At 47.7% G+C, this 11,056-nt stretch overlaps 1 protein-coding gene and 1 long non-coding RNA gene across 2 annotated transcripts; one reads left to right on the top strand and one right to left on the bottom strand.

Moving 5' to 3' along the window:
* Positions 1–1,190: 1,190 nt before the first annotated feature.
* LOC125320426 lies at positions 1,191–5,375 on the bottom strand. Its single transcript, XR_007201110.1, has 3 exons — positions 4,519–5,375; positions 3,437–3,538; positions 1,191–1,510 (listed from the first exon to the last, which is right to left on the bottom strand). It is a non-coding gene; the product is annotated as an uncharacterized LOC125320426 (long non-coding RNA).
* Positions 5,376–5,907: 532 nt separating this feature from the next.
* Positions 5,908–10,624, top strand: ZCCHC9 (zinc finger CCHC-type containing 9). Its single transcript, XM_048291838.1, has 5 exons — positions 5,908–6,363; positions 7,616–7,766; positions 7,992–8,084; positions 8,999–9,067; positions 10,420–10,624. The coding sequence occupies exons 1-5, from the start codon at positions 6,100–6,102 to the stop codon at positions 10,533–10,535; spliced, it is 693 nt and encodes a 230-aa protein (XP_048147795.1). The 5' UTR covers positions 5,908–6,099; the 3' UTR covers positions 10,536–10,624.
* Positions 10,625–11,056: the final 432 nt, after the last annotated feature.

The raw sequence follows: 11,056 nt of genomic DNA, 5'->3' as shown, positions 1-11,056 counted from the left end.
GTGCTGGCTCAGAAGGAGAGCTGCTGAGTGTAGAGCAGGCTGGAGCTTCCATGTGATTACTGTTTCCTCCTCATCTGTGCTGGGCACATTCCCTAGCATTTTGCTGCTGGCTTTCCGAATGGTGTTAATAATAGTAATTGTGGGGGAGGGAAAGAGACTTCTGATGATTTTACATAGAAGGCAAATAAGCAAAACTGGAGAGACTACACTGTTAGCTCTCCAAAACTCTCAGCTCAAGACAAAATCCAACTGTGGGCCAAATGTCCCCAGATTTTAGCCTCTGCTTTGCTTTTCTCCTGCTGACTTGCAAACTGCTGATGGGCAGAAGCACGACGTGCAGCCGGCTACCATTTGCTAACAGCATTCCTGAGGGGCTGGTATGGAGCTGATGACTCTGTTTCAGTGCCCTTAACAACCACCTGGAGCATGAGCTGCATCACTCACTCAGCCAGTCCACTGCTGGTTCTACATAAAAGGGAGCAGCTGCCCAGCTGGAGAGCAGGGCTGCTCCTCAGGGAGCACTTCACAGTGGGCATGGGCTGTTGGAAGCCTCATGGGTTCAGCAGAGGCAGAGCCTGGGAGAAGAAGGCTAAGAGGATATCTTAGTGATGTCCACCACTGTCTGCATCAGGGGAAACCAGGCTCAAGAGTCTCCTTGGAGGTGCAGAGTGACAGGACAGGAGGCAACAGACTCAGGATGGGACACTGGGAATTCCAGTTACTTATTAGGGAGGCCTTTTGCCCTATGAGGGTGGTCAAATGTTGGAACAGAGCTGGAGGTATCCAAAACTCAGGGAACAAGGTTCTAGATAATCTGACCTACACTGGCCCTGCAGTGGGGCTGGGGTGGGACGGGTGGCTGTTTTGGGACAGAACACCTCCAGATCCCCAGCCTACAACAGTGTGTGATCCCTGGCTGAACCAATCACTGCAAAATACCTGAGATGAGCAAATAACCCAGAGCAATGCCCTGGCCATCCTGTGCTCTGGCCAGACAGGGAGTTTTAGGTCTGCACAAAATAGGGACACCCTGGTATGACTTACTGCCTGCTATGCTCCATCTGTGGCATTCTCTGCATTGTTGGCTTCCAACCATGCCCTTCACAACCAAAATCTCCTCATGGATTATTTTTCAGAGGCTTGTTATTTGTCACCTACATTTTCCACTTCTTTGATCTTTCTCCATGACCTCTATATGGCCAGCAATAGCTACTCAGCTGCTTCATAGGAATGGTGTATTTTCATTTTTCATTCCACATCAGTAATTAATACATTAAATTAAACTTGGACAGTCACATACCTACTAAGTCTATGCAGGACAACTTTGCTCAGTCCTACTCCCTCATGACAATCCTCAGGACTGTTTTCTGTTTGCTTGGGGCACGTTCTCCTCCGAGTGGAGCCCATCCTGAGGCTGAGGTGTGGGGAGGAGGGTCTGTGCCCTCCAGTACCTCCAGGGGCAGCTGGAAGATGGCTGCACTGCTGCCCAAGGATATGTTCAGGTGAATGGCTGCAAAGGAAATAAACAACCTGAAAGATTGTGCACCCAAAGAAAGAAAGAAAAGCACAGAGATAATGACTGAATAAGAAAATATTAAAGGTTCAAAAGCTGGGTTAGTGCACTAACTCTTGACATAAAAAGTTACGTCTTGTTCCTCATATTTATTAGCCCCACACCACAAGTACTGCACTGCTGGGACCCTTTTCTGCCAATAAAACTCTTTCCTGACGGATGCTGATTCTCTATAAATCTTTGAAATTTATTTGATTAAGTGCCCCAAAGGCTATGTGCCATGCCTCAAGCACTTCTCTAATGCTCTTGACAAAGCAACTGGGGAGCAGCAGAAATAATCTCTCAGGTCAAGCTGCATCAAAGCCCAAATCCATCAAAGCCCACCTGTCCTCCACTAAGCAGTTCATGCAGGGTGAGAACTGGGCAGGAATTTGCCATTACAAGACAAGAGAAAATGGGCACTTTAGATGAGCTATTGGGAAGGAATTGTTCCCTGGGAGGGTGGGCAGGCCCTGGCACAGGGTGCCCAGAGCAGCTGGGGCTGCCCCTGGATCCCTGGCAGTGTCCAAGGCCAGGCTGGACATTGGGGCTGGGAGCAGCCTGGGACAGTGGGAGGTGTCCCTGCCCATGGCAGGGGTGGCACTGGATGGGCTCTAGGGTCCCTCCCAACCCAAGCCACTCTGTGAAGTCTGTAGCTACAGCAGTTGTCACTGATCTCACTGTGGCACTTCACACCTGAAATCCTAGGCTGCCCTAACAAAAACTGACAACAGGCTCTGGAAGTTCACGTCTCTGTCACTCCTACAGGATCAATGCACACCTGAGCAGACCTGACATAACGTTTCTCTGGAAACATCAAAGCCAAAAGGGAGCAGATAACATGAGGAACGAGTTACAGCTAATATATATATATATGCAGAATTACTTTACTAATAAAATTCGCTGGAATGCAATTTAAGACCTGCATGCTCATCTTTCTCCTGCAATGCCTCTTAGGGTTTGCCTTCAGCCTAAGGTTTAATTAAAAGATTAAAGACTTAAAACAGTCACTTCTTTTGGCTGCAAGAATGCCTGTGGCAAACACCAAAATGCACTGCATATGGCACAGAAGTCGTACGAAGCCAAATCTTCCAAGAGGGCACAGAGTCACCTACTGCACAGCCTTCTGCTGGTGATGGTTATCACATTTTTATTTCACTCTAAATTATTATAGACAAAGACTGGGGTCCTAATGAGAAAAGATCAGTTATGTTACAATACTAAGTCTATCAGTAAAGAAGGGTAATGACAATATTTCATCTACCCACTGTTCAGGGAGCTCAGGTGGACTCAGCAGAGAGGGAAAAAAAGTTGATAAATTATGCCAGTTAATTTTCAGCTCACTCCATGTGTATTCTGGTTTGAAAATGCTCTAAGTTTTCAGTCTATGATTTTATGAAAGTTTCTGTCTTAGCTCTCATTCCAGTTCTGTACTCTACTTTATGAACCAGCATTTGGGCTTAGAAATTACTGATAATTTGCCTGGTACTTGGCCATTACTACACCAACTACTGGCATGGCATTTCTATCTCTTTTGTTTTGTTTTGTTTGGGGTTTTTTTGGTTTTTTTTGTTTGTTTGGTTGGTTTTTTGGTTTTGTTTTTTGTTTTTGTTTTTGAGAAATGAGGAATTTATCCTTTTCTTGATGGAGAGGAATACAAGAAATTAAAGAAATTAGTAAGACTGAAAAAATTAGACCACTCTCCCTTGTTGATCCCTCTGCCCAAGGAATCTGTACCTCTGCTGCTGCCTGCAGTTTCAGCCTGTTGTTTCTCCTTTTCTCTGTGAAATCCAGCAGATTTATTCAAACTGCAGCCAATACTACAGACAAGACCATTGTATCCAAACATGAGATAACCCATTCTTCCTTTGTGTTCTTTCATACCTTCATCCCTAGAAATTACAACTTTGTGATCTGAAGACATGAGCTTAAGTGAAATGCTCTGCAAATCAAGTTTAAATTAATTCATTTCCTCACTGCGTGTTTCTGAAAAAAAGAAAAAAAAAAAGAAAAAAAAAATTACATAACCCTGTGAGAAAACACAGGCAGCCACCAAAACTAAAACCAGGGTAAGTTCTTGCGCTATCCTGACAGTGCATGTCTAACATTCCTACTTGGGCCACGTTTCTCAATTGTCATTTTGATACAGAAATAACAAACAGCAGCTTTGCAGTGTAAAACAAATAACTGACCACAGGCTTTAACCTTCAAAGGCTTCAGTTCATCCTGGCACTTAAACACTTGCCTGACTATAAATCTTTAAATATCTGAGTTGATCCAGCAACAAAAGTTGATTGATCAACTTCTTTAAGCACTTGTTAAATATCCTGAAAGAGTATCCTCAGAGCCATGAGCAACACAGCCTGCTGGAAATGACATCCAGTGTTGGTCAGCTGAGCAGGCTCACTGAAGGGGCTGTAGCAATCAAAATCCATAAATATTTAATATTAAATATACATAGGTAATTATTACATTACATAATAATCGCTGACAAGAAAGCAGAGCAATAAATGCTAAGCAATCCATTCATCTCATGGAGAATAAATCAAAGTGAACCACCTGCACAGAAGCCTCAGAATATTGCAGACATAACAGAATTTAAGAGGGAACAGGGCCTATTTTTCCTTTCTCTCCCCAGGCTTACATTCAAATTAAAACAACCAGGATTTTGGATGACAAAAATGTCATCCTGACACTCTGCCAAGTAGTATTAACTACCCAAACCATACAGGCAAAGAAGAGTGAACAAAGGTAACATCAGCTGTGTGTGTGCACAACCAAAGCTTCTGGTACCCCTTCAGCAGACAAATCCTCCTTTTTGGGGTACAAGGATTATGAACATATGAACACTGTGCTGTGGACAGACAATTTGCTGTTTCTTAGGAAAATATGAAAAAACAAAACAAAAAAAAAGAAAAAAAAATTTTACAGTTATTTGCACTGCTGTTGTCTTGCTCATAACTCACCTGGTGCCCAGGTACAGGAGACTTCCTAGCCCAGTAACATCAACCTGGAACAAACCCAAGCCAAAGCAAATTTAAACAGGCGTGACCTCTGCCAAATAAGTGATATTGGAGGTAAATACTCTATTACTGATTTAGCAGAAAGGTGTGAAACACCCTTGTCCGCTGCCTGCAAAGCTTGATCTTAAGTGTGGCTGATCCTGGCTAGACACATATACACATAAAATTCCAGGCTGGAAAAGAAAGGACCACACATTCAGTACTTAATCAGAGCAGACAGCAAAGCAAGTCGCAGGAGCAACTGGGACCTCATGCTGTGGTTGAGCTGTAACTACATCAGCAAAGGAGGCGTTTTTAATTTTAAAAAGGCATACTGATTCCTTCTGGTTTTATTTCCTGGCTTTTAAACGGCGTTCATCAATTATTTTTATCTGCAGTCAGCGCGAGTTCTTCTTAAACTGCCCGTTCTGCCTGGCAGCGGTGCAGTTTAAAGCACGCTTGGTGCACACCTCCCTCTAGTGGGCTCAAACCCCCGGAAAATCGTCAAAATCCGCGAATTCCTCTAGGGAGACACAAGTGTTAGGGATAACAACTAGAGAAAATGTAGTATTCTTTATACATTTTATACAGTGTATGTATAATGCATCTATCTTTATAGCATCAACCAGGAAGTGTCATTGGGGTCTAGTGAAATGCTGAAAACACAAGATGCAGAAGCCTGACCTGGGGGGAAAGCCTAATTTGGCTTAAACATTTATTTAAGGTGCTGAGTGGCCTCTTCCAAGAAAACAGCTCCGGGAATTCAGCTGAGCCCCCACCTGCAGAGCTGCCCCAGCCCTGGGCCCAGCTCAGGAAGGAGCTGGAGCTGCTGCAGCCAGGCCAGGGCAGGCACCAGGATGAGCAGAGGGATGGAGCAGCTCTGCTGGGAGGAAAGGCTGCCAGAGCTGGGCTTGTTCAGCCTGCAGAGGAGAAGCTCTGGGGTCACCTCACTGGGGCCTTGCAGGGCCTGAAGGAGCTGCAGGAAACCTGCAGAGAGACAATTGCCAAGGGCTGGAGGGACAGGACACAGGGAATGGCTTCCCAGTGCCAGGGGGCAGGGCTGGATGGGAGATTGGGCAGGAATTGTTCCCTGGCAGGGTGGGCAGGCCCTGGCACAGGGTGCCCAGAGCAGCTGGGGCTGCCCCTGGATCCCTGGAGTGTCCAAGGCCAGGCTGGACATTGGGGCTGGGAGCAGCCTGGGACAGTGGGAGGTGTCCCCGCAGCCCCCTCAGGCAGCACCTCCGCCGTGGTCCCATTCCCGCCTTCCCCACAGTCCCGCTCCCACGACCGCCTCCTCCACCGCCCCCTCCCCGGGGTCCCGCTCCTCCTCTTCCTCCTCCTGTTCCGCCTCCTCTTCCCGTCCGTCATCACCGTGCGCGGCCCGGCGGTGCCTGTGCCTGGACGTGTGGCGGGCCGGGCCGGTGCCGTTCCTGTGCTGTTCCTGTGCCGGTTCCTGTCCCGTTCCTGTCCCGTTCCTGAGCTGGTTCCTGTCCCGTTCCTGTCCCGTTCCTGAGCCGGTTCCTGTCCCGTTCCTGTGCCGGGGCCATGACCCGCTGGGCCCGGCGGAGCGCCCCGCCCGGGGCCCGGGCGCTGGACGCGACCCCCTGGGAGCAGCTGGCGCCGAGCGCGGAGCCGGAGCCGCCGCGGGCAGCGAAGAGGAGGAGGAGGAAGAAGGAGTACGAGAACCAGGACGTGAACGGGTTCGCGGCGCACCGCGGGGAGCAGCAGCAGGAGGAGGAGGCGCGGAGGAAGGACAGGCGGCGGGAGAGCAGGAGGCTGAGGAGGCAGGAGAGGAAGAAGAACGCGATGGTGAGTCCTGTCCGGGCCCTGCCTGCCGCCACGGGAAAAGGGAGCGTTTTAGCCTCAAAATCCTCGCGTTTCGGGAGTGCCTCAGCGCCCTTGAAGGGCCCACATGAACAATGCGCATAATTACACTTTTTATAATAAAATGTGACAGGCTGAGGCTCGAGGGATGCCGCTGACAGCATCTGACTGAGAAAGGGTGTCCACAGCAATCTAACCAAAGCAACACACAGACAAGCTGTAATTCAGTAAAGCTCACACAGAGCACAGTCCTCACGCAGTGGGGCCCTGTGGGGGAGAGACAACGGATTCAGCTCATCCCACAGGTGACATCCCAAACTTCTTCCTGTTCCTAGCTCACTTCCATATTCTTTACGTTTAGGTGGAGATTCAGTGACTTCAGCCTTACATCATAGTTAGGGGTGGTCATACCTTGGGAGTGGGTCAGTCAGGACAGTCCCTGAGTTAACCCTGGGGTGGGATGTGGTCAGTCCAGACAGGGATTTCACCACAGCTGCTGATCCAGCGGAATATCCTCCTTTATCTTCCTCGGTTTTTCGCTGCTGTGTGGGTGATCAGTTGCAAGGTGCTACCAGGTTCCTTCCTCTGCAAGGACTTTGGCAGAGGTGTGGGGTCTCTGCCCCACTCCACCCTCCCATTAGTCCCACTTGTATTGTGGTGTGTGTGGAGTCCCATCCAGGGAGTAGCCAGTGTATTTTCCCCTGAAATTTCCCCTTTTAATCCCCAGTCACTTTCCCACAGCCTTGTTAAAAGAGAGTCCTGTGTGGGAGGCACAGGCCCTTCTCCCCGTGGTGGTGCTGCTGTGCGGCTCAGCAAGAGCTCAGCCCTCCCCTGCCACAGGCACAGCGTGTGCCAGGTGGTGTTTCAGGTGAAAGAAGTGAAGTTGGGAACAAAAGATGGCTTTCAGCTCAAGTCGTAGCCTTTGGCATGGCTCTCCTGGCTCAGCGCTGTTCCTCCTGCCCCTTGAGCAGTCCCCAGCCCCTCTTGGCTCCTGAGTGAAGCTAACTCAGGACATTTCTCTGTGTGATTCATCAATGTGTTGCTGGTAAAAGGAGAAGAGTGCCCATAATAATGTGGTTTGATGGCACAGAGCACAGTTTGATGGCAAAGCACGAAGTCTCTTCCTGGCTGCTTTCTCCTGGGGGCAAAATTGTGTTTGCTCTTTAGCCCCTGTGAAGGTGGGATTTCCAGGTCTCTGAGTGCCACTCACAGAATCACTGGATTTTTCTCTTCCAAGGTGTGTTTCCACTGCAGAGAACCTGGCCATGGCGTGGCTGATTGTCCTGCAGTGCTGGAGAGCCAAGACATGGGGACGGGGATCTGCTACCGCTGTGGATCCACGGAGCACGACCTCAGCAAATGCAGAGCCAAGGTGGATCCAGCTGCTGGTGGGTCTCAGGAATTTGTGGTGTTTTGAGGTGCTTGGGTCTAAATTGTCTAAGTGCTGACCCTGAAGCTCTGTGTGTTAGAAATTTAACTTCTGCAGTATGAAAACGAGGAACCTGACAGTAATTAATAGCATGAAATGGTTAAAGTATTGTCACTGCACGGTGTTCGGTCTGTGGCTTCACAGAGGTTTTGATGTGGACCATAAACCCTGTGGGATTTTGCAGGGCCGTTTCCATATGCAAAGTGTTTCATCTGTGGTGAGATGGGGCATCTGTCAAGGTCGTGTCCGGACAATCCCAAGGGGTTGTATGCTGAAGGTGAGTGTACTGATTCACTAAATTTAGTATAATTAAATTTCTGTGTCCTTCTTACCTGATACAGAACAAAGCAACACTGCAAGTGAATGAGAATGTGGCTAAAAGGAATTCCTCTGTGTCTTTCAGTAAAAGCAGAGTAATTCTGGGGAATTCATTGTCAAATAATTACCTGCTGGGGATTTCTGTTTTAAGTGTAAATTTAGTGTGAAATGACTAGGATGAGGTACAAAGTGTGAATGTTTGCTTGTGCTTCAGTATCAGGAGATGGACAGAGGACCAAAATCCTGTGTGAGTGTAGTCAGTCTGTATTTACATGTATATGCACCAAAGTATGTGGTAAAACATTCTCACACAGTAGCTTAAGATTTTAGGAGGTGGCAAAACATGGGCTCGCACTAAAGGGAGGATATCTTCAGTCTGAGTAACTTTAGTGAAAAATGGGGTCTAACTCTGAAGGTTGCACTTCCCCATTGGCACCAACAACCAGCATTCTGCTTCCCAGCATAAGTGTGTGGTCGTGGCAAACTCAAAAGGTGATCTTGCAGCATGGTGAAAGTGGGAGAAAAATCAGCCTGCTTTCAAGTGTTTGTATTGTGAAATTTTGTATTGTGTAGAATTTCACATCTCAGTACCTGCAGTTGGATTACCTGCCTCTCAGGTCAATTTAAAAAGTTCTTTTGGGTATGAATTTCAGCAGAATTCAGCCTGTTTCTCAAAGACAGAGCTTCCAGCAAATCAGAAATACTCAGTATGCAGTGGCTGGAATTTGTGGTGTGTGGTGCTGTACAGAAAAGTGTGATCCCAAAGAGCTCCATCTCTCACAGACACTGGAAGGCTGTTTTGTTGGGTGTTTTTTGGGGTGTTTGTTGTTGTTTTATTCCCCTCAGATGAGTAACAACTTTCTGTGTGAACAGGTGGGGGCTGCAAACTTTGTGGCTCCGTGGAGCACTTCAAAAAAGATTGTCCGGAGAAACAGAATGCAGGTGAGATGCAGGGGGTGTGGGGTGAGTGTGGGTCCAGCAGTGGTCAGTTACTGCTCTGCATGACCATGGGCAGGAAAAAGGCTTTGGGAAGAGGACTTGGAAGTAGCAGAGGTGACCTTTTGCTGGGATACTCAAGGAGGGTGTGGAGGAGGCAGTAAGTTGCAATGCAAAACTAAGATAATTCTTTTTTTTTAAAAGAAAGGTTATCTTGTGTGTTTCTGAAGGCAGTATGAAATGTGTATTCTTTTGGCCAGTATTTGTGCTGCTGTTCACAGTTTGGCAGCTGTACAACAGAACTGGCTGCTGGTTTTTGCTGATTTCAGTGTGAAGTGGTGGAGCTGAACCCAGTGCCAGGTGCAGGGTGGTGGTGTGTGCAGGCAGGTGTGTCAGGCACCCAGGACAGGGACAAAGAAGATCTGTCCAGCTGGATTCACAGCTCATGAACTGCTTTGTTACATGTTCTTCAGCTTTCCATGTGGGTGGAAAAATTAAATTAGATACCCCAAACCCCCACTGTGCTGAAGGAGACAAGAGCATCAAACAAGGGTTTGAAGAATGATCCTGTTACCGGAGTGGTGACACACCCGTGCATTTTTCTACTTTGTTTCTGTGGCACTTAGTTAATAAGCCACTTAATAATAACCCAGTTTGGTGAAATTTTTTTAAGAAATATTTATAGAGGCAACAGAGGCATTTTCTACATCTGATCCTATATTTATGATATTTTTAGGTCTGAGACCCTATGTAGGATTCTAGGTGTGTATTGCTCTGCCAGTTTAGAATAGGTCAGATTCAGTCTGAATTGGCATAACAGAAGTCTATGACACCAAAAGACTCAGAAATATCCCCAAACTCATCTGCAAGTAGTGATGCTGTGCCCACTTAGGTGAGTGATGCATTAGAAGCCTGTAACTAGATTTTTTTCTACCTTTTCCTAGTAAGGTTTACATCCATAATGAGGACTGTAAGTGCTGTTTATTTTCGCAAGGGACTTCTTTCAAAACTAGCACTGCTGGTTCAAAGCAGTCAAATTAATTGGAACTGTGACAAGAACTGTGGTTGGCAAGAATTGTGGTATTTTTTGAAATCAAGTGTGCATTGTGCAGAGTATTTTGAGTTACAGAAAGACAGCTGAGAGCTGGCAAAGGAGTTCAGGCACCACAGCTTCGTTTCCTCAGGCAGATTCTCAGGCAGATCGGGCCAGCGTTAGTACACAGAAGCTGCTCCGGGTGCCCGTGGCATTCCCTGTGTGCAGTGCTGGGCGTGTGGGGTTTGCTGCCCTGCTGGGGCAGAGCCCTGGCTGTGCCCGTGGGGCAGAGCTGGCCCTGGCACTGCTGTGTTGTGTCCTGCAGAGCAGGTGACAGTCGGGCGCTGGGCCCCCGGCCTGAGCGCAGACCACGAGGACGTCACGGCCACGCCAGCTCTGCAGAGAACACAGCCCAAGCGACCCAAAGTCGTCACTTTCTGAAGGCCTCCTGGCTCTCAAACAGTTCTCCTGCGCTGCCTCCCTCCAGAGAGGTGACGACAGAGAGTGGAGCCAGACAATCAAGCCGACTGCAGAGGAATTGTTGGATTTTTGTCTCCCCTCATTTTTCTGGTTTGCCTCCCTGGCTCACTGAAAAGCTGGGAACAACAGGAACACAGCAAGTGGCTTTTTTATTAAAAGAATTGTGGGTGTTTTTTAAAGGTTCTTGTTGGATTCTGGTTTGGTTTTGCCTTCTCCTTTTAGGAATAATGCACTTACTCCTCCATATGTTCCAGCTTGAGCAGTCTTGTGGTGAAGTTACAGATCAACCCTGTGGCCTGCCGAGCTTGGGGTGCAATTCCTGATGGTTGTAGTTGTTATTATCGGCCATTAACCTGATTGGTCATGCACATTGGGTTGTTTGAGTGTGTTCACTAACAGAATCATGCCCTTCCTCTGAAACCTGTGGTGAAACACACTCCTAAAGAATTGGAGAGCAAGTGAGAAGTTTTTTTAGTTTATTT

The sequence above is a fragment of the Corvus hawaiiensis genome, chromosome Z (genome assembly GCF_020740725.1).
Source record: "Corvus hawaiiensis isolate bCorHaw1 chromosome Z, bCorHaw1.pri.cur, whole genome shotgun sequence".
Taxonomy (NCBI): Eukaryota; Metazoa; Chordata; class Aves; order Passeriformes; family Corvidae; genus Corvus; species Corvus hawaiiensis.
This window is presented reverse-complemented; position numbering and strand designations above follow the sequence as displayed.

Coding starts and splice junctions, on each gene's coding strand:
- ZCCHC9 (XM_048291838.1), top strand. CDS start 6,100: ATGACCCGCTGGGCCCGGCGGAGCGCCCCGCCCGGGGCCCGGGCGCTG. Junction 6,364..7,615: donor AGAGGAAGAAGAACGCGATG/GTGAGTCCTGTC, acceptor TTCTCTTCCAAG/GTGTGTTTCCACTGCAGAGA. Junction 9,068..10,419: donor TCCGGAGAAACAGAATGCAG/GTGAGATGCAGG, acceptor TGTGTCCTGCAG/AGCAGGTGACAGTCGGGCGC.